The sequence below is a fragment of the Oncorhynchus nerka genome, linkage group LG28 (genome assembly GCF_034236695.1).
Source record: "Oncorhynchus nerka isolate Pitt River linkage group LG28, Oner_Uvic_2.0, whole genome shotgun sequence".
In the NCBI taxonomy this organism is placed as follows: domain Eukaryota; kingdom Metazoa; phylum Chordata; class Actinopteri; order Salmoniformes; family Salmonidae; genus Oncorhynchus; species Oncorhynchus nerka.
The window spans coordinates 56,960,437-56,984,058 of NC_088423.1; the positions used below are offsets into that span (position 1 = coordinate 56,960,437).

At 43.9% G+C, this 23,622-nt stretch overlaps 1 protein-coding gene across 1 annotated transcript in view; it reads left to right on the forward strand.

The window, feature by feature from the left end:
* Window positions 1–23,622, forward strand: part of kif6 (kinesin family member 6) — a 231,250-nt gene that overhangs the window by 103,833 nt on the left and 103,795 nt on the right. Inside the window, exon 12 of the mRNA XM_029641050.2 lies at window positions 18,996–19,155. Within this exon, the coding sequence (XP_029496910.1) occupies window positions 18,996–19,155 (160 nt within the window). The remainder of the gene's footprint in view (window positions 1–18,995; window positions 19,156–23,622) is intronic.

Here is a 23,622-nt window from a genome sequence, read left to right on the forward strand (position 1 = left end):
ATCTTTAAAATGGTGGATAATACTTGTATGTTTGAGGAATTTTAATTATGGGATTTCTGTTGTTTTGAATTTGGCGCCCTGCAATTTCACTGGCTGTTGTCGAGGTGGGACGCTAGCGTACCAGAGAGGTTAAATCATTCCCCCCAATTGGTTTTGCATTTACTTCCCTTATCTCACCTCATTTGCTCACATTGTATATAGACCTTTTTTTCTACTGTATTATTGACTGTATGTTTGTTTTACTCCATGTGTAACTCTGTGTTGTTGTATGTGTCAAACTGCTTTGCTTTATCTTGGCCAGGTCGCAATTGTAAATGAGAACATGTTCTCAACATGCCTACCTGGTTAAATAAAGGTGAAATGAAAAATAAAATAAATATCAGAGTAATCTAACCTAACCATTTCACAACAACTACCTTATACACACAAGTGTAAAGGAATGAATAAGAATATGTACATAAAAATATATATGGATGAACGATGGCCGAACGGCATAGGCAAGATGCAGTAGACGGTATAGGGTACAGTATATACATATGAGTAGTGTTGGGTATGTGAACATTATATTAAGTGGCATTGTTTAAAGTGACTAGTGATACATTTATTACATCCTATATTTAATTATTGAAGTGGCTAGAGATGAGTCAGTATGTTGGCAGCAGCCACTCAATGTTAGTAATGGCTGTTTAACAGTCTGATGGCTTTGAGATAGAAGCTGTTTTTCAGTCTCTCGGTCCCAGCTTTGATGCACCTGTACTGACCTCGCCTTCTGGATGATAGCGGGGTGAACAGGCAGTGGCTCAGGTGGTTGTTGTCCTTGATGATCTTTTTGGCCTTCCTGTGATATTGGGTGGTGTCGGTGTCCTGGAGAGCAGGTAGTTTGCCCCCTGTGATGCGTTGTGCAGGCCTCACTACCCTCTGGAGAGCCTTACTGTTGTGGGCGGAGCAGTTGCCGTACTAGGCGGAGATATAGCCCAACAGGATGCTCTCGATTGTGCATCTGTAAAAGTTTGTAAGTGTTTTAGGTGAAAAGCCAAATGTCTTCAGCCTCCTGATGTTGAAGAGGTGCTGTTGCGCCCTCTTTACCATGCTGTCTGTGTGGGTGGACCATTTCAGTTTGTCCGTGGTGTGTACGCCGAGGAAGTTAAAACTTTCCACCTTCGTGCATGGCCACGCAGTCATGGGTGAACAGGGAGTACAGGAGACGGCTGAGAACGCACCCTTGTGGGGCCCCAGGATCAGCGGGGTGGAGATGTTGTTTCCTACCCTCACCACCTGGGGACGGCCCGTCAGGACCCAGGGTCTCGAGCTTAATGACGAGTTTGAAGGGTACTATGGTGTTAAATGCTGAGGTGTAGTCGATGAACAGCATTCTCACATAGGTATTCCTCTTGTCCAGATTGGTTAGGGCAGTGTGCAGTGGGATTGTGATTGCGTTGTCTGTGGACCGATTGGGCCGGTAAGAAAATTGGAGTGGGTCTAGGGTGGTAGGTAGGGGGAAGGTGATATGATCCTTGACTAGTCTCTCAAAGCACTTCATGATGACGGAGGTGAGTGCTACGGGGTGGGGCGATAGTCATTTAGTTCAGTTACCTTAGCTTTCTTAGGAACAGGAACTATGGTGGCCCTCTTGATGCACGTGGGAACAGCTAACTACACTGTTTGTATTCGATCATGTTTCCGGTCGACTTGCCCTGCTTAAAAGCTGTGGTTCGTGCTTTCAGTTTTGCACGAATGCTGCCATCAATCCACGGTTTCTGGTTGGGGAAGGTTTTAATAGTTGCTGTGGGTACAACATCACCGATGCACTTGCTAATTAACTCGCTCACCGAATCAGCGTTGTCATCAATGTTATTGTCCGCCGCTATGCGGAACATATCCCTTTCCACGTGTTCGAAGAAATCTTGAAGCGTGGAATCAGATTGGTCGGACCAGCGTTGAACAGACCTAAGCACGGGCGTTTCCTGTTTTAGTTTCTGTCTATAGGCTGGGAGCAACAAAATAGAATCGTGGTCAGATTTTCCGAAAGGAGGGCGGGGCAGGTGTTTGTATGCGTTGCGGATGTTAGAGTAATAATGGTCCAGGATTTTTTCCGCCCGGGTAGTGCATTCGATATGCTGATCAAATTTAGGGAGTCTTGTTTTCAGATTATCCTTGTTAAAATCCCCATCTACAATGAATGCAGCCTCAGGATATGTGGTTTCCAGTTTACATAGAGTCCAATGAAGTTCTTTCAGAGCCGTCGATGTGTCTGCTTGGGGGGGATATAGACGGCTGTGATTACTATCAAGGAGAATTCTCTTGGTAGATAATGCAGTCGACATTTGATTGTAAGGAATTCTAGGTCAGGTGAGCAAAAGGACTTGAGTTCCTGTATGTTGTTATGATCACACCACGTCTCGTTAATCATAAGGCACACCCCCCCTCCCTTCTTCTTACCAGAGAGTTGTTTGTTTCTGTCGGAGCGATGCGTGAAGAAACCAGGTAGCTGTATCGACTCCGATAGCGTGTCTCGAATGTGCCACGTTTCCGTGAAATAAAGAACGTTACAATCTCTGATGTCTCTCTGGGTGGCAAGCCCTTGCTCGGATTTTGTCTACCTTGTTGTCAAGAGACTGGACGTTGTCAAATAGTAAACTCGGGAATGGTGCGCGATGTGCTCGTCTACGGAGCCTGACCAGAAGACCGCTTCTTCTACCCCTCCTGCGGCGCCGTTGTTTTGGGTCGCCGGCTGGGATCCGATCCATTGTCCTGGGTGGTGGACCAAACAGAGGATCCGCATCGGGAAGGTCGTATTCCTGGTTGTGATGTTGGTAATTTGACGTTGCTCTTATATCCAATAGTTCCTCCTGGCTGAATGTGAAAAACGTAAGATTTCCTGGGGTAACAATGTAAGAAATAATACATAAAAAAATAAATACTGCATAGTTTCCTGAACGCTAACCGAGGCGGCTATCTCTGTCGGCGCCGGATGCTCAAATACATTTGAACTCAGTTTTTCACAATTCCTGACATTTAATCCTAGTAAAAAATCCCTGTTTTAGGTCAGTTAGGATCACCACTTTATTGTAAGAATGTGAAATGTCAGAATAATAGTAGGGAGAATGATTTATTTCAGCTTTCATTTATTTCATCACATTCCAAATGGATTAGAAGTTTACATACACTCAATTAGTATTTGGTAGCATTGCCTTTAAATTGTTTAACCTGTTATGGCTGCAATCCCGATATCGGGATCGATATGACTACTACCAGTGAAAATAGAGGGCGCCAAATTCAAACCACAGAAATCTCATAATTACAATTCCTAAAACATACGTGTTTTATATAATTTTAAAGCTATTCTCGTTGTTAATCCCACCAAAGTGTCCAATAATCTGAGACGGCACTCAGAACAGTAGCCAAATTAGCCTCCATGTTGGAGTCAACAGAAACCAGAAAATACATGACAAATGTTTCCTTACCTTTGATGAACTTCATCAGAATGCAGTCCTTGAAATACCAGGTCCACAATAAATGCTTGATTTGTTCGAAAATGTTTGTTATTTATGTCCAATTAGCTACTTTGGTTAGCGCGTTTGATAATCCCAAAATCACAAAGTGAGTCCACTATAACGTGACGAAATGTCCAAAAGTTCCGTAACAGTTTGTAGGAACATGTCAAACGATGTACTGAATCAATCTTTAGAATGTGGTTTACATATATCTTGAATAACGTTCCAACCAGAGGATTAGAATTACTTCAGATGAGCGGTGGAACGCATGACCTTCCCCTGTGAACGCGCCTGGTGAAAGCATGATCCACTCATGGCTGTTGTGACTATTTCCTGTGTCAATCGAGCCCCCTTCACATTAGTCATCAGACAAAGTTCTATTGACTGCTGACATCTAGTGGAAGGTGTAGGAAGTGAAAACTCATCCATATCTCGCTGTAATTTCAATGAGACCTTGTTTGAAAATCTGCCACCTCCAAAAAAAAAACAGGAAGTGGAATTTTTCAGGTTTTAGCCTGCTATATGAGTTCTGTTATACTCACAGACATAATTCAAACAGTTTTAGAAACTTCAGAGTGTTTTCTATCCAATACTAATAATAATATTCAAATATTAGCAACTATGACTGAGGAGCAGGCCGTTTGATATGGGCACCTTTCATCCAAGCTACTCAATACTGCCCCTGCAGCCATAAAAAGGTAACTTGGGGCAAACGTTTCGGATATTCTTCCACAAGCTTCCCACAATAAATTGGGTGAATTTGGGCGAATTTGTCTTGACAGAGCTGGTGTAAATGAGTCAGGTTTGTAGGCCTTCTTGCTCGCACACGCTTTTTCAGTTCTGCCCACACATTTTCTTTAGGATGGAGGTCAGGGCTTTGTGATGGCCACCCCAATATCTGGACTTTGTTGTCCTTAAGCCATTTTGCCACAACTTTGGAAGTATGCTTGTGATCATTGTCCATTTGGAGACCCATTTGCGACCAAGCTTTAACATCCTGACAGATGTCTTGAGATGTTGCTTCAATATATCCACATAATTTTCCTGCCTCATGATGCCATCTAATTTGTAAAGTGCACCAGACCCTCCTGCAGCAAAGCACCCCCACAACATGATGCTGCCACCCCCGTGCTTCATGGTTGGGATGGTGTTCTTCGGCTTGCAAGCCTCCCCCTTTTTCCTCCAAACATAACGATGGTCGTTATGGCCAAACAGTTCTATTTTTGTTTCATCAGACCAGAGGACATTTCTCCAAAAAGTACGATATTTGTCCCCATGTGCAAACCGTAGTCTGGCTTTTTTATGGCGGTTTTGGAACAGTGGCTTCTTCCTTGCTGAGCGGCCTTTCAGGTTAAGTGGATATAGGACTCGTTTTACTGTGGTTATAGATAATTTTGTACCTGTTTCCTCTAGCATCTTCTCAAGGTCCTTTGCTGCTGTTCTGGGATTGATTTGCACTTTTCGCACTAAAATACGTTAATCTCTAGGAGACAGAACACATCTTCTTCCTGAACGGTATGACTGCTGTGTGGTGCCATGGTGTTTATACTTGCGTACTATTGTTTGTACAGATGAACGTGGTACCTTCAGGCGTTTGGAAATTGATCCCAAGGATGAACCAGACTTGTGTAGGTCTACAATTTTTTTCTGTGGTCTTGACTGATTTCTTTTGATTTTCCCATGATGTCAAGCAAAGAAGCACTGAGTTTGAAGGTAGGCCTTGAAATACATCCACAGGTACACCTCCAATTGACTCAAATGATGTCAATTAGCCCATCAGAAGCTTCTAAAGCCATGACATAATTTTCTGGAATATTCCAAGCAGTTTAAAGGCACAGTCAACTTAGTGTATGTAAACTTCTGACCCACTGGATACAGTGATTTATAAGTGAAAAAATCTGTCTGTAAACAATGTTTTTTGCACAAAATAGATGTCCTAACCGAATTGCCAAAACTATAGTTTGTTAACAAAAAATTTGTGGAGTGGTTGAAAAACGAGTTTCAATGACTCCAATCTAAGTGTATGTAAACTTCCGACTTCAGCTGTACATGGAGAGCTAACATTAATAATATGCATATCAATCTCTCATGGCTCAAAGTGGAGGAGAGATTGACTTCATCACTACTTGTTTTTGTAAGACGTGTTGACAATCTGAATGCACATTGCTAATGGAGATAGAAATACAAACCAATGGCAACAAAACTCTGGATCACCTTTACTCCACATAGAAATGCAAACAAGGCTCTCCCTCGCCCTCCCTTTGGTAAATCTGACCATAGCTATATCCTCCTGATTCCTGCTTTCAAGAAAAAACTAAAACGGAAAGTACCAGTGACACAATCGATATACAAGTGGTCCTATGAAGTGGATGCTAAGTTTCAGGACAGTTTCGCTAGCACAGACTGGAAATATGTTCCGGGATTCCTTGACCAGTTTATCACATCAGTCACCAGCTTCATTAATAACTGCATCTACTACGTCGTCCCACAATGACCGTACCTACATATCCCAACCATAAACCATGGATTACAGGCAACAGCTGCACTGAGCTAAAGTTTAGAGCTGCCACTTTCAAGGAGCTGTACACTAATCCTGAAGTTTATAAGAAGTCCCACTACGTCCTCAGATAAGCCATTAAACAAGAAAATCATCACTTCAGGACTAAGATCGAATCCTACTACGCTGGCTCTGGCGCTCGTCAGATGTGACTAGGCTTACAAACTATCACGGATTACAAAGGGACACCCAGCCAAGAGCTGCCCAGTGATGCGAGCCTACCAGATGAGCTAAATGCCTTCTATGCTCGCTTCGAGTCAAACAACACTGAACTATGCATGAAAACACCAGCTGTTCCGGACGACTGTATGATCTCGCTCTCTGTGACCGATGTGAGTAAGACAAGTTAACATTCACATGGCCCCAGGACAAGATGGTAAGTGTGTTCACTGACAATTTAAACTTTCCCTGACCCTGTCTGTAATACTCACATGTTTCATGCAGACCACCATAGTCTCTGTGCCCAAGAATGTCAAGGTAACCTGTCTAAATGACTATAGCCCCATTGCACTCACATCTGTACACATTAAATTATTTCAAAGGCTGGTCATAGAATAGAATGGTGCCGGAGGGGATGGCTGACAATTTACAGACTCCTAACTAACTGTGCTATTTTGTTAGTTTTTTTTGCGCTGTTTGTAACTTTAATTTGTTTTACTTATTTTGTACATAATGTTGCTGCTACCATCTCTTATGACCAAAAATAACTTCTGGACATCAGAACAGCGAATACTCAACTCGAACTGGACAAAGATTTTTTATTTTACAAGTCCGACGCGAAGGATATACTGCTTTCTTGGGAACGACCCTTAATCCCCATAATTTGTGTGAAGAAAAGACAGAGTAAAAGGAGGTGGAGGTCGGGTTTCCTTCTGAGAATTCGTAGGAGTAAACTTCCACTACCGTCCATTCTATTGGCCAACTTGCTTTCATTAGAAAACAAAATGGATGATATATGATCAAGACTATCCTACCAACAGGACATTAAAAACTGTAATAGCTTATGTTTCACCAAGTCGTGGCTGAACGACGACACAGATAATATAGATCTGCCGTTTTTGTGTGTGTCTATTTGTCAATAACAGCAGTGCTCGATGTCTAATACTAAAGAAGTCTCGAGTTATTAAGAAAACAAGAAAATGCTTATCCAGAAGTCGTCCTCCTTGTGGCCGGGGACTTTAATGCAGGCAAATTTCTACCAGCATGAAAGATATGCAACCAGTGGAAAAAAACTTTATACCACCTTTACTCCACACAGAGATGCATACAAAACTCTCCCTCACCCTCCATTTGGCAAATCTGACCATAATTCTATCATCATGATTCCTGCCTACAAGCAAAAACTAAAGCAGGAAGTACCAGTGACTCGTTCAATTCGGAAGTGGTCAGATGATGCGTTTAGCTAGCACAGACTGGAATATGTTCCGGGATTCATCCAATGCCATTGAGGACTGTTCCACCGCAGTCACTGCCTTCATCAATAAGTGCATTGACGATGTCATCCCAATAGTGACCGTACGTTTATATTCCAACCAAAAGCCATGGATTACAGGCAACATCCGCATTGAGATAAAGGTTAGAGCTGCCACTTTCTAGGAGTGGGACACAAATCCGGACGCTTATAAGAAATCCTGCTATGCCCTTAGATGAACCATCAAACAAGCTAAGCGTCAATACAGGATTAAGCGTCAATACAGGATTAAGATTGAATCCTACTTCACTGGCTCTGACGCTCGTCAGATGTGGCAGGGCTTGAAAACTATTGTGGACTACAAAGGGAAACCCAGCCGTGAGCTGCCCAGTGACACGAGCCTACCAGACAGGATAAATGCCTTTTTATGATCGCTTTCATGGCAAGCAACACTGAAGCATGCATGAGAGCACCAGCTGTTCCGGACTACTGTGTGATCACGCTCTCGGTAGCTGATGTGAGCAAGACCATTAATTAAACAGGTCAACATTCACAAAGCCGTGGGGCCAGACGGATTCCCAGGACGTTTATTCAAAGCATGCATGGACCAACTGGCAAGTGTCTACACTGGCATTTTCAACCTCTCCCTGACTGAGTGTGTAATAACACCATGTTTCAATCAGACAGCCATGGTCCCTGTTCCCAAGGAGGTGAAGGTAACCTGCCTAAATGATTACCTCCCCGTAAGCACTCACTTCGGTAGCCATGAAGGGCTGGTCATGGCTCACATCAACAGCGTCGTCACAGATACCCTAGACCCACTCCAATTCGCATCCCGCCCCAACAGATCCACAGATGACGCAATCTGAATCGCACTCCACTCTGCCCTTTTCTACCTGGACAAAAGGAACACCTATGTGAGAATGCTGTTCATTGACTACAGCTCAGCTTTCAACACCATCGTGCCCTCAAAGCTCATCACTAAGCTAAGGACCATGGGACTAAACACCTCCCTCTGCAACTGGATCCTGGACTTCCTGACGGGCCACCCCCAGATGGTAAGGGTAGGCAACAATACGTTTGCCATATTGATCCTCAACACTGGGGCCCCTCGGGGGTGCTTGTTTAGTCCCCTCCTGTCCTCCCTGTTCACCCATGACTGCGTGGCTAAACACGGCTCCAACACCATCATTAAGTTTGCTGACGACACAACTGTAGTAGGCCTGATCACCGACAATGATGAGACAGCCTATAGGAAGGAGGTCAGAGACCTGGCAGTGTGGTGCCAGGACAACAACCTCTCCCTCAATGTGAGCAAGACAAAGGATCTGATTGTGGACTACTGGAAAAGGCGGGCCTACAGGCCCCATTAACATTGACTGGGCTGTAGTGGAGCAGGTCGAGAGATTCAAGTTCCTTGGTGTCCACATCACCAACAAACTATCATGGTCCAAACACACCAAGACAGTCGTGAAGAGGGCACAAGAACACCTTTCCCCCTCAGGAGACTGAAAGGATTTGGCATTGGTCCCTAGATCCTCAAAAAGTTATTCAGCTGCACCGTCGAGAACATCATCACCACCTGGTATGGCAACTGCTCGGCATCTGACCGTAAAGCGCAACAGAGTCCTTAACAGCTTCTACCCCCAAGCCATAAGACTGCTGAACAATTAATCAAATGACCACCCTGACTATTTTACATTGACCCCCCCATTTGTTTTTACACTGCTGCTACTCACTGTTTATTATCAATGCATAGTCACTTTACCCCTACCTAGATGAAGATATTACCTTGAGTACCTGTAACCCCCCTCTTTGATTCGGTACCGGTACCCCTTGTATATAGCCTCATTATTGTTACTTATTTGTGTTACTTTGTATTATTTTTTACTTTCGTTTATTTGAACTGCACTGTTGTATTCGGCGCATGTGTCAAATAAAGTTTGATTTGATCAACACCATCATCCCAGACACCCTGGACCCAGTCCAATTCGCATACCGCCCCAACAGATGCACAGATGATACCGCCCCAACAGATGCACAGCAATCTCTATTGCACTCCGTACTCCGCACTGCCCTTTCCCACCTGGACAAAAGGAACACCTATGTGAGAATGTTGTTCATTGACTTCAGCCCAGCGTTCAACAGCATAGTGCCCTCCAAGCTAATCACTAAGCTCGGGACCCTGGGACTGAACACCTCCTTCTGCAACTGGATCCTGGACTTCCTTTTTGGCCGCACCCAGGTGGTGAGTGTAGGCAACAATACATCCACCATGTTGACCCTCATCATAGGGGCCCCTCAGTGGTGCGTGCTTAGTCCACTCCTGTACTCGCGCACGACTCCAACGATATTGTTACGTTTGATGATGACATGACGTGGAGGAAGTCAGTGAGGAAGGGAGCAAGTCAGTGACCTGGCAGGGAGGAAGTCAGTGACCTGGCAGTGTGGTGGAAGGACAACAATATTTTCCTCAATGTCAGCAAGACAAACAAGCTGATTGTGGACTACAGGAAACAGAGGGTCGAGCCCACCCCCATCCACATTGACATGTCTGTAGTGGAGTGGGTTAAAAGCTTCAAGATCCTCCCTGCCATCTAGGAACTCTATATAACACATATGTCAGAGTCAAGGCCCGCGGGCCACATCCGGCCCGCAAGAAGGTTTTTTACGGCCCCTGGGATGATCTTGATTTATTATTAGAACCGGCCCGCAGCAAGCCGGCAGCCCGCAGATCTTTTACACGCACCAATACTACATTTCCCACAATGCAAAGGTGACGCACCGAGCAGTAGGCTGCTTCATTTCAATATTTATTGGCACAGCAGTCGTCAGCATCACAGTAAAATTAACTTTCAGATACCCATCAAAAATGGCAAAACGGAAGGTGGATACTGAGAACCGGGGTTTCAAACAAGGTGGGAGTCGGAGTATATGTTCACGAAGGTAGCTGGAAAACCTGTGTGTCTTCTGTGTGGAGAAAGTGTGGCGGTACTGAAAGAGTATAATCTGAGACGACATTATGAAACGAAACACGCGGACAAAAACAAGAATATGGACATGGAACAAAGGCTACAAAAGGCAGAGGAATTAAAACGAGGCCTCAAATCTCGACAGGCTCTGTTCAAAAAAGCCAAATCACAAGGCCAGGCTGCTGTCAAGGCCAGTTTTATTTTGGCAGAAGAGATCGCTAAATCAGCCCGGCCATTTACGGAGGGGATTTCATCAAAAACTGCATGATTAAAGTTTGTGACGAAGTTTGCCCAGAAAAAGGCAACTCTTTTAAATGTGAGTCTGAGCAGAAACACCATTGCCGAGAGAGTAGACCAGTTGTCCATCAATCTAAAAGAGCAGCTTGTGAAAAAGGGAAAAGATTTTATTGCATATTCCTTGGCTGTGGATGAGAGCACCGACATTTCTGACATTGCCCAGTTGTCAATTTTCATCCGCGGAGTGGACTCCAACCTAAAGCGTGACAGAGGAGTTTTTGGCTTTACGTCCTATGCATGGCACAACTACGGGCATGATTTGTATGAAGAGGTGTCAAGATGTGTAAATGAGATGGAGCTGCCTTGGGAAAAACTCGTGGGTTTGACAACCGACGGAGCACCTGCGATGTGTGGACACAGGAGCGGACTGGTGGCGAAGATACGGGAAAAGATGCAAGAGGAAAACGCGACAGGTGAGCTGACAGCTTATCATTGTATCATACACCAGGAAGCGTTGTGCGGTAAAGCCTTGAAAATGGAGCATGTAATGAGCATCATCACGCGCACAGTTAACTTTATCAGAGCCAAAGGTTTGAATCACCGCCAGTTCAAGGCATTTCTGACGGAGTTAGAAACGGAGCATGGTGATTTGCCTTATCACACAGAGGTGCGATGGCTAAGCCAGGGAAAGGTGCTTCAAAGATGTTTCGAGCTTCGTGAGGAGATTTGTCTGTTCTTGGACAGCAAAGGGAAAGACACAACACAACTCCGAGACGAAATGTTTCTGTGTGAAATGGCTTTTCTGTGTGACATTACGAGTCATCTGAATGCAATAAACTTGCAGCTGCAGGGTCGGGATCGTGTCATCTCTGAAATGTACAGTACAGTGAAGGCATTTAAAACCAAACTGACTCTGTGGGAGACGCAGATGCGGAAAGAAAATTTGAGCCACTTTCCCAGCTGCCAGACCATGAAAGAGAAGCTCTCTACCAGTGCGTTCCGAGCACACAGTTGGCTGATAAAATAGGTATGCTTGCCGCTGACTTTCGACGCCGATTTGCTGACTTTGAAGCACAAAAAAGCAGGTTGGAACTGCTCGGTAACCCATTTGCTGTTGACGTGGAAAGCTCACCACCAAACCTCCAAATGGAGTTGATTGACCTCCAATGCAATGATGCACTGAGGGCAAAATATGCGGCAGTGGGTGCTGCGGAGTTCGCCCGTTCCTCCCGGCACAATGCCCCAGCTGCGCATCCAGGCTGCTCAAACGTTGTCTATGTTTGGCAGCACATACCTGTGTGAACAACTGTTTTCTTTGATGAACCTGAACAAAACATCACACAGAAGTCGACTTACTGCTGAACACCTCCACTCAATTCTGAGGATTTCTTCAGCTCAGAGCCTTACCCCGAACATTGATGAACTTGTGGAAAAGATGGGACACCACCAAGTATCACCCTCAACCTCAAACAAGTGAACATTACTGTGCAATCACATATTTAGAGTTTTTACTCAGTTCAAGTTTAAAAGTTAAAATTTAATATTTGTTTTCACTGCATGTTACTTCTCCTTAAACAAAGTGTTGTTTTTGATTAATAGATTTTTGCACTTTATTTTTTTGTATTTCAATCCAATTATATTTTAAAAATATTTCAGTTGAGTGGATGATAGAAAATTGCTATTATTGTTTTTTCTTTGAAGTAAATTTAGCCCACTTTTGCTAAAATAGAAAATATAGTCTACTGATGGTGCCTTGAATACCGGTTTCTTTCATTTAATGTTCATGTTATGGGGATATTTATATAAAGGAAATTTGTCTTTTGTGTCTGTTGAAAATTAAAGATTACTGACAGAGCCATAAGAAAATATTGCTTTATTTATCTGATCATATTGTAATATATTTGTTAGGTTTTCAGTAGGTTCAATTAGGTTCACTAGACTATATGCGTCATTTAAAAATTTTTCAATGAACATTCGAACAGTCCGGCCCTCGTCTTGTAGCTGATTTTTTTATTTGGCCCTCCGTCCATTTGACTTTGACACCCCTGCTATATAAGGTAGAGGAAGTCTCCCAAGTCATAGACTGTTCTCTCTGCTACAAAACGACAAGGACCCTGAACAGCTTCTGTGTACATACATTATATATACAAAAGTATGTGGACACCCATTCAAATTAGTGGATTCTGCTATTTCAGCCACACACGTTGCTGACAGGTGTATACAATCCATGCAATCTCCATAGACAAGCATTGGCAGTAGAATGGCCTTACTGAATTGGTCAGTGATTTTGAACGTGGTACCTTAGTGGAACGTGGTGCCTTTGTCAAACGAGAGATCAGGATCTAGAGTAAAGCCGAGGTCCTTCACAGTTTTTTTGAGACAACTGTACAACCATCAAGATTAATTGTCAGATCCAACAGAAGATCTCTTTGTTACTTGGGACCTAGAATTAGCATCTCTGTTTTGTCCGAGTTTAAAAGTTAACATTTTTCCGCCATTCCCTTCCTTATGAAAGGAAAGTTAACATTATGTTTCCGAATGACGTCACCAAGAGGTAAAATATATAGTGAAAACAATAGTGGTCCTAAAACTGAACCTTAAGGAACACCGACAATTTGCAGAGGACAAACCATCCACAGAGGCAAACTGATATCTTTCCAACAGATAAGATCTAAACCAGGCCAGAACTTGTCTGTGTAGACCAATTTGGGTTTCCAATCTCTCCAAAAGAATGTGGTGATCGTTGGTTTTAAAAGCAGCACCAAGGTCTAGGAGCACGAGGACAGATACAGAGCCTTGGTCTGATGCTATTAAAAGGTAATTTACCACCTTCACGAGTGCAGTCTCAGTGCTATGATGAGGTCTTAAACCAGACTGAAGCGTTTCGTATACATTGTTTGTCTTCAGGAAGGCAGTGAGTTGCTGCACATCATCTTTTTCAAAACTATTTGAGAGGAATGGGAGATTCGATACAGGCCGATAGTTTTTTATATTTTCTGCGTCAAGGTTTGGATTTTTCTAGAGAGGCTTTGTTACTGCCACTTTTAGTGAGTTTGGTACACATCCGGTGGATAGGGAGTTGTTTATTATTTTCGACATAGGAGGGCCAAGCACAGGAAGCAGCTCTCAGTAGTTTCGTTGGAATAGGGTCCAGTATGCAGCTTGAAGGTTTAGAGGCCATATGATTATTTTCATTCATGTGTCAAGATATTTAGTATTTCAAAACTTGAGTGTCTCATTTGATCCTAGGTCCTGGCAGTGTTGTGCAGACTCAGGACAACTGAGCTTTGGAGAAATACACAGATTTATAGAGAAGTCTGTAATTTGCTTTCAAATGATCATGATCTTTTCGGCAAAGAAGTTCATGAATTTATCACTGCTGAAGTGAAAGCCATTTTCTCTTGGGGAATGCTGCTTTTTAGTTAGCTTTGCGACAGTATCAAAAATAAATGTTGGATTGTTCTTATTCTACTCAATTAAGTTGGAAAAATAGGATGATCGAGCAGCAGTGAGGGCTCTTCGATTACTGCATACTTTCCACGCTAATTGGAAGACCTCCAGTTTGGTGTAACGCCATTCCCGTTCCAACTTTCAGTTCTCAGGTATTTTCTGTATACCAGGGAGTTTCTTATGGCTCAGTTTAGTTCCTCAGTTAGGTTTTTAACCAATTTTTGTACTTGGGTAGGTGGAGGGAGTCTGGAAGGGCATCTAGGAATCTTTGGGTTGTCCGAGAATTTGTAGCACGACTTTTGATGAACCTTGGTTGGGGTCGAGCAGAATTATTTGTTGCGATTGCAAACATAATAAGATAGTGGTCCGAGAGTCCAGGAGGAAAAAACAATATTTATTCCACGGGACAACACTAGGTCCAGAGTATGACTGTGGAAATTAGTATGTTGGACAAAACCCACTGGGTCGATGATTGCTTCGAAAGCCTTTTGGAGTGGGTCTGTGGACTTTTCCATGTGAATATTAGTCACCAAAAATGTGAATATTATCTGCCATGACTACAAGGTCCGATAGGAATTCAGGGAACTCAGTGAGGAACGCGGTATATGGCCCAGGAGGCCTGTAGTAAACAGAAGCTATAACAAGTGATTGAGTTGGCTGCATAGATTTCATGACTAGAAGCTCAAAAGACAAAAATGCAGTTTTTTTTTTGTAAATTAAAATTTGCTTTTGTAAATGTTAACAACACCTCTGCCTTTGCTGGATGCGCGGGGGATTTGGTCACTTGTGTAACCAGGAGGAGGGCCTCATTTAACACAGTAAATTCATCAGGCTTAAGCCATGTTTCAGTCAGGCCAATCACATCAAGATTATGATCAGTGATTAGTTAATTGACTATAACTGCCTTTGAAGTGAGGGATCTAACAATAAGTACCCCTATTTTGAGATGTGAGATATCACAATCTATTTCAATAACGACAGGAATGGAGGAGGTCTTTATTCCAGTGCGATTGCTAGAGCAAACACTGCCATGTTTAGTTTTACCCAACCTAGATTGAGGCACATACATGGCCTCAATGGGGGTAGCTAAACGGACTACACTGACTGTGCTAGTGGCAGACTCCACTAAGCTGGCACTAAGCTGGCAGGGACCCTCGGCCTGGGGCTCCATGCACGATCTCACCTCGTGGAGTTGCAATGATCATGAGAACTGTGAGGAATCAGCCCAGAACTACACGGGAGGATCTTGTCAATGATCTCAAGGCAGCTGGGACCATAGTCACCAAGAAAACAATTGGTAACATACTATGCCGTGAAGGACTGAAATCCTGCAGCGCCAGCAAGGTCCCCCTGCTCAAGAAAGCACATATACATGCCCATCTGAAGTTTGCCAATGAACATCTCAATGATTCAGAGGACAACTGGGTGAAAGTGTTGTGGTCAGATGAGACCAAAATGGAGCTCTTTGGCATCAACTCAACTCGCCATGTTTAGAGGAGGAGGAATGCTGCCTATGACCCCAAGAACACCATCCCCACCATCAAACATGGAGGTGGAAACAATATGCTTTGGGGGTGTTTTTCTGCTAAGGGAAGAGAACAACTTCACCGTATCAAAGGGACAATGGATGGGGGCCATGTACTGTCAAATATTGGGTGAGAACCTCCTTCCCTCAGCCAGGGCATTGAAATGGGTTGTGGATGGGTATTCCAGCATGACAATGACCCAAAACTCACGGCCAAGGCAACAAAGGACTGGCTCAAGAAGAAGCACATTACGGTCCTGGAGTGGCCTAGCCAGTCTCCGAACATTAATCTCATAGAAAATCTGTGGAGGGAGCTGAAAGTTTGAGTTGCCAAACGTCAGCCTCTAAACCTTAATGACTTGGAGAAGATCTGCAAAGAGGAGTGGGACAAAATCCCTCCTGAGATGTGTGCATACCAGGTGGCCAACTACAAGAAACGGCTGACCTCTGTGATTGCCAACAAGGGTTTTGCCACCAAGTACTAAGTCATGTTATGCAGAGGGGTCAAATGCTTATTTCCCTCATTAAAATAAAATCAATTTTTAACATTATAGCGTTTTTCTGGATTTTTTTGTTGTTATTCTGTCTCTCATTGTTCAAATAATCCTACCATTAAAATTATAGACTGATCATTTCTTTGTCAGTGGGCAAACATACAAAATCAGCAGGGGATCAAATACTTTTATCCCTCACTGTATGTGAATCAGGCCGTCATGGTCAAATTGCTGCAAAGAAACCACTACTAAATGACACCAATAATAAGAAGAGACTTGCTTGGGCCAAGAAACACGAGCAATGGACATTAGACCAGTGGAAATTTGTCCTTTGTTCTGATGTGTCCAAATTAGATATTTTTGGTTCCAACCGCCGTGTCTTTGTGAGACGCGGTGTGGGTGAACGGATGATCTCTGCATGTGTATTTCCCACGTAAAGCATGGAGGAGGAGGTGTTATGGTGTGGGGGTGCTTTGGTGGTGACACTGTCAGTGTTGGAATTCAAGGCACACTTAACCAGCATGGCTACCACAGCATTCTGCAGCGATACGCCATCCCATCTAGTTTGGGCTTAGTGGGACTATCATTTGTTTTTCAACAGGACAATGACCCAACACACCTCCAGGCTGTGTAAGAGCTATTTTACCAAGAAGGAGAGTGAAGGAGTTTGAGAAACAGATGCCTCACATGTCCTCAACTGGCAGCTTCATTAAATAGTACCTGCAAAACACCAGTCTCAACGTCAACAGTGAAGAGGCGACTCCGGGATGCTGTCTTCTAGTCGGAGTTGCAAAGAAAAAGCCATATCTCAGACTGGCCAATAAATATAAAATATTTAGATGGGCAATAGAACACAGACACTGGACAGAGGAACTCTGCCTGAAAGGCCAGCATCCCGGAGTCGCATCTTCACTGTTGACGTTGAGACTGGTGTTTTGCGGTTACTATTTAATGAAGCTGCCATTTGAGGACTTGTGAGGCGTCTGTTTCTCAAACTAGACTCTCTAATGTACACTGCTCAAAAAAATTAAGGGAACACTTAAACAACACAATGTAACTCCAAGTCAATCACACTTCTGTGAAATCAAACTGTCCACTTAGGAAGCAACACTGATTGACAATACATTTCACATGCTGTTGTGCAAATGGAATAGACAACAGGTGGAAATTATAGGCAATTAGCAAGACACCCCCAATAAAGGAGTGGTTCTGCAGGTGGTGACCACAGACCACTTCTCAGTTCCTATGCTTCCTGGCTGATGTTTTGGTCACTTTTGAATGCTGGCGGTGCTTTCACTCTAGTGGTAGGATGAGATGGAGTCTACAACCCACACAAGTGGCTCAGGTAGTGCAGCTCATCCAGCATGGCACATCAATGCGAGCGGTGGCAAGAAGGTTTGCTGTGTCTGTCAGCGTAGTGTCCAGAGCATGGAGGCGCTACCAGGAGACAGGCCAGTACATCAGGAGACGTGGAGTAGGCCGTAGGAGGGCAACAACCCAGCAGCAGGACCGCTACCTCTGCCTTTGTGCAAGGAGGAGCAGGAGGAACACTGCAAAATGACCTCCAGCAGGCCACAAATGTGCATGTGTCTGCTCAAACGGTCAGAAACAGACTTCATGAGGGTGGTAATGAGGGCCCGACGTCCACAGGTGGGGGTTGTACTTACAGCCCAACACCATGCAGGACGTTTGGCATTTGCCAGAGAAGACCAAGATTGACAAATTCGCCACTGGCGCCCTGTGCTCTTCACAGATGAAAGGCGGTTCACACTGAGCACATGTGACAGACGTGACAGAGTCTGGAGATGTCGTGGAGAACGTTCTGCTGCCTGCAACATCCTCCAGCATGACCGGTTTGGTGGTGGGTCAGTCATGGTGTGGGTTGGCATGTCTTTGGGGGGCTGCACAGCCCTCCATGTGCTCGCCAGAGGTAGCCTGACTGCCATTAGGTACTGAGATGAGATCCTCAGACCCCTTGTGAGACCATATGCTGGTGCGGTTGGCCCTGGGTTCCTCCTAATGCAAGACAATGCTAGACCACATGTGGCTGGAGTGTGTCAGCAGTTCCTGCAAGAGGAAGGCATTGATGCTATGGACTGGCCCGCCCGTTCCCCAGACCTGAATCCAATTGTGCACATCTGGGACATCATGTCTTGCTCCATCCACCACAGACTGTCCAGGAGTTGGCGGATGCTTTAGTCCAGGTCTGGGAGGAGATCCCTCAGGAGACCATCCGCCACCTCATCAGGAGCATGCCCAGGCGTTGTAGGGAGGTCATACAGGCACGTGGAGGCCACACACACTACTGAGCCTAATTTTGACTTGTTTTAAGGACATTACATCAAAGTTGGATCAGCCTGTAGTGTGGTTTTCCACTTTAATTTTGAGTGTGACTCCAAATCCAGACCTCCATGGGTTGATACATTTGATTTCCATTGTTCATTTTTGCGTGATTTTTTTTGTCAGCACATTCAAAAATGTAAAGAAAAAAGTATTTAATAAGAATATTTATTTCATTCAGATCTAGGATGTGTTATTTTAGTGTTCCCTTTATTTTTTTGAGCAGTGTACTTGTCCTCCCACTCCCACCAAACTTCTGAACGGTAGTGTAACTTAGGGTTGAGTTTGAGATGGTCAATAATGTGAAGGGTTTTCAGGAGGTATGGGGGTCAGGGTGGGTTGAGAATGTACTGCTAGAGAGTGCGGGTTGAATGTACATTTGTGATTGGATTGTGGAATGTGTATTGCAGTTTATTGAACTGTGTAATGTGGTTGTGTTGATGTTGGGTGGTGTGCAATTCGTTTTTAGAGGGGGGTTAATTTTGTGTTTTTGTTATTTGTGTCCCCTTCTACAGGTAATGATACGAGAGAGGTTGTCTATTGGAGACGAGGGAGGCGACCACCCAAGCCCTCCCCCACCTGTGGTATTCCCCGACCAAAAAGACAGTCCCCAGGTCCAGCCTGCAGACCTGATCAAGCTGAGGGAAATGTTGACTCAGCGCGATAACGAGATCAGTATCCTTCCTATGCTGTAAGTTCATCCCTGTCATCTGTTTGTGACTACGAATTGGAGAATGTTCTGGCAAACGCATTTTCTATTTCTGTTGAAGTCATTATTGTTGAGCCCATCAAAAAACAATTAAGCTCAAGGAAAGGCCACTTTCTACCCGATCACCAAAAGGGTCCACCTGATTGTGGACACCCAGTTCCTACTTTTCATGTGCTTACTCTTTGCTGCTACGTTTATTTAGTTATTTGGCATTTATTTAGCCTTTATTTAACCAGGTACAGTGCCTTTAGAAAGTTTTCAAACCCCTTTATTCTACATTTTGTTGTGTTACAGCCTGAATTCAAAATGGATTAAGTAGATTGTTTTTGTCACTCACCTAGACAAACTGAAATCATGTGTTTAGAAATGTTTGCACATTTATTGAACATTAATACAGAAATATCTAATTTGCATAAGTATTCACACCTCTAATTCAATAAATGTTAGAATCACCTTTGGCAGTGGGTAAGTCTCTAAGAGCTTTGCACACCTGGATTGTACAATATCTGCCCATTCTCTCAAACATTCTTCAATCTCTGTCAAGTTGGTTGTTGATCATTGCTAGACAGCCGTTTTCAAGTCTTGCTGTAGATTTTCAAGCCAATTTTTAATCCTCTAGGATTTTTCCTCTGCTTAGCTCTATTCCGTTTTACCCCATTTTTCTCCCCAATGTTGATATTTTCTCATCGCTTCAACTCCCCAACGGGCTCAGAATGTGAACGTTGAATCCTGCGTCTTTTGAAACATGACCCGTCAAACTGCGCTTCTTAACACCCACCTGCTTAACTCAGAAGCCAGCGGCACCAATGTGTCGTAGGAAACACTGTTCACCTGACGACCGAGGTCAGCCTCTAGGCACCACAAGGAGTCGCTGGAGGGCGATGATTATGCGCCGCCCTATGGGACTCCTGATCACGGCCATTTGTGATACATCCCGGAATCGATGTCTGGTCTGTAGTGACGCCTATAGCACTGCGATGCAGTGCCCTTGACCATTGTGCACCTTGGGAGGCCTATTCCGATGACAAGTATACCCATAACATGATGCAGCCACCACCATGCTTGAAAATATGAAGTGGTACTCAGTGATGTGTTGTGTTGGATTTACTCCAAACATAACGTGTTGTATTCAGGACATAAAGTTAATTTCTTTGCCAAATGTTTTACTTTAGTGCCTTATTGCTAACAGGATGCATGTCTGTACAGGCTTCGTTCTTTTCGCTCTGTTATTTAGGTTAGTATTGTGGAGTAACTGTCACGACCTTCTGCCGGAGTCGGTCCCTCTCCTTGTTCGAGCGGCATCTGGCGGTCGACGTCACCGGCCTTCTAGCCATCGCCGATCCACTTTTCATTTTCCATTTCTTTTGTCTTTGTTTTCTACACACCTGGTTTCAATTCCCCCATTACATGTTCATTATTTAACCCTCTGGTTTCCCCCATGTTTGTGTGCATGTTTGTTTTATTGTTCATGCTGTTACTGACGGCTGGTATTTTGTTGCCGGGTTTTGTTATTACGCCCGTTTATGTCGTGGTACTGGTATTTTTCCCGCACCATAGTATTGGGTTTATACTGGTGTTATCTTGTATTCAATACCTTGTCCACGCATCTCAGCTCTCCTGCGCCTAACACCTTTCAGCAGTTACCCACAGCCTTGACAGTAACTACAATGTTGTTGATCTATTACAGCCATTAAGCTCTGTAACTGTCACAGAGCCCCACAGTGGAGGTGTGATAATACCCATAAAACCTAGCGGTCAAACAGGGATATGGTTCCAAACTTTTTTCCAACATACATTTTTTAGAAACACTTAAAATAAAGGCTGTGTTTCGTGTAGGTTTACCATGACGTGATGTTTTGATAACCATGTAAACCGACATCGGTCAATTCGTTGTTTAATAACCCAATAAACAAGAACTAAATGTTTTTTTTTATAAAACATTTTTTATTTAACCTTTATTTATACAGGTTTTTCTCATTGAGAAAACATCTCTTTTTCTAGAGAGACCTGGTCCATCCAAAGTGTAATGAATAACTTCACCATTCTCAAAGGGATAATCCATCCTCCCTGGTCTTTGTGGTTGAATTTGTGTTTGAATTTCACTGCTCACCTGAGGGACCTTAGAGATAATTGTATGAGTGCGAGATGAGGTAGTCATTCAAAAGTAATGTTCAACACTATTATCAAATCACATTTTTTTTGTCACATACACATGGTTAGCAGATGTTAATGCGAGTGTAGCGAAATGCTAGTGCTTCTAGTTCCGTCAATGCAGTAATAACCAACGAGTAATCTAACCTATCAATTTCACAACAACTACCTTAAATGCAAATGAGAACATGTTCTCAGTCAACTTACCTGGTAAAATAACGAATAAATAAAATACACACAAGTGTAAAAGAATAAAGAATATGTACATAAAAATATATGAAGGAGTGATGGTACAGAACGGCATAGGCAAGATGCAGTATATGGTATCGAGTACAGTATATACATATGACATGAGTAATGTAGGATATGAGTTTGGAGGGTACAATGGTGTTAAATAGTAGTAGTCGATGAACAGCATTCTCACATAGGTAATCCTCTTGTCCAGATGGGTTAGGGCAGTGTGCAGTGTGGTTGCGATTGCGTCGTCTGTGGACCTATTGGGGTGGTAAGCAAATTGGAGTGGGTCTAGGGTGTCAGGTAAGGTGGAGGTGATATGGTCCTTGACTAGTCTCTCAAAGCACTTCATGGTGACGGGAGTGAGTGCTACGGAGTGGTAGTCGTTTAGCTCAGTTACCTTTCTTGGGAACAGGAACAATGGTGGCCTTCTTGAAGCATGTGGGGAACAGCAGACTGGGATAAGGATTGATTGAATATGTCAGCTGGTCTGCGCATGCTCTGAGGACGCGGCTGGGGATGCCGTCTGGGCCTGCAGCCTTGCGAGGGTTAACACGTTTAAATGTTATACTCACGTCGGCTGCAGTGAAGGAGAGTCCGCAGGTTTTGGTAGTGGGCCCTGTCAGTGGCACTGTATTGTCCTCAAAGCGGGCAAAGAAGTTGTTTAGTCTGTCTGGGAGAGAGACATCCTGGTCCGCGACGGGGCTGGTTTTCTTTTTGTAATCCGTGATTGCCTGTAGACCCTGCCACATACCTCGTGTCTGAGCCGTTGAATTGCGACTATACTTTGTGTCTATTCTGATAATTAGCTTGTTTGATTGCCTTGCGCAGGGAATAGCTGCACTGTTTGTATCCGGTCATGTTTCCGGTCACCTTGCCCTGATTAAAATCAGTGGTTCGCGCTTTCAGTTTCGTGTGAATGCTGCCATCAATCCACGGTTTCTGATTTGGGAATGTTTTAATAGTTGCTGTGGGTAAGACATCGCCGATGCACTTGCTAATGATCTCGCTCACCGAATCAGCGTATTCGTCAATGTTGTTGTTTGACGAAATGCAGAACATATTCCAGTCCACGTAATCTTGAAGCGAGGAATCAGATTGGTCAGACCAGCGTTGAACAGACCTGAGCATGGGAGCTTCCTGTTTTTGTCTCTGTCTATAGGCTGGAAGCAACAAAATGGAGTCGTGGTCATGTTTTCCGAAGGGTGGGCGGGGGAGGGCCTTATTTGCATCGCGGATGTTAGAATAACAATGATACAGGGTTTTACCAGCCCTGGTTGCACAATCGATATGCTGATAGAATGCATTCTCATTTGCTTACCAAAAGAGATACCTTGAGCTTAGTGACACTGACCTCCTAATATTACCCTCATGTACTTTAGTATGAAGCAGAAGCCAGGTTTTTACCTTTTCTATATTTTAGTAATCTACATCCCTCTGTACAATGTGTTCACACATTTTTGATAGGGGAAGAATTCCACGTACTATTAGAGATATTTAACATTAAGTAAGTCTGCCAGTCTTTAACTGTATGACTGTCGTTAACCTACAGCAATATTGCCACAAACACATCTATAATCAAATCAAATGTATTTATATAGCCCTTCTTACATCAGCTGTTATCTCAAAGTGCTGTACAGAAACCCAGCCTAAAACCCCAAACAGCAAGCAGGCAGAACAGTTGAAACTAGAGCAGCAGCACGGCCAGGTGGACTGGGGACAGCAAGGAGTCATCATGCCAGGTAGTCCTGAGGCATGGTCCTAGGCCTCAGGTCCTCCAAGAGAGAGAAGGAAAGAGAGAAAGAGAGAATTGGAGAGAGTATACTTAAATTCACACAGCGCACCGGATAAGACAGGAGAAGTACTCCAGTTATAACAGACTGACCCTAGCCCCCTGACACATAAACTACTGCAGCATAAATACTGGAGGCTGAGACAGGAGGGGTCAGGAGATACTGTGGCCCCATCCAATGATACCCCAGGACAGGGCCAAACAGGCAGAATAAAACCCTACTCACTTCGCCAAAGCACAGCGCCCACACCACCAG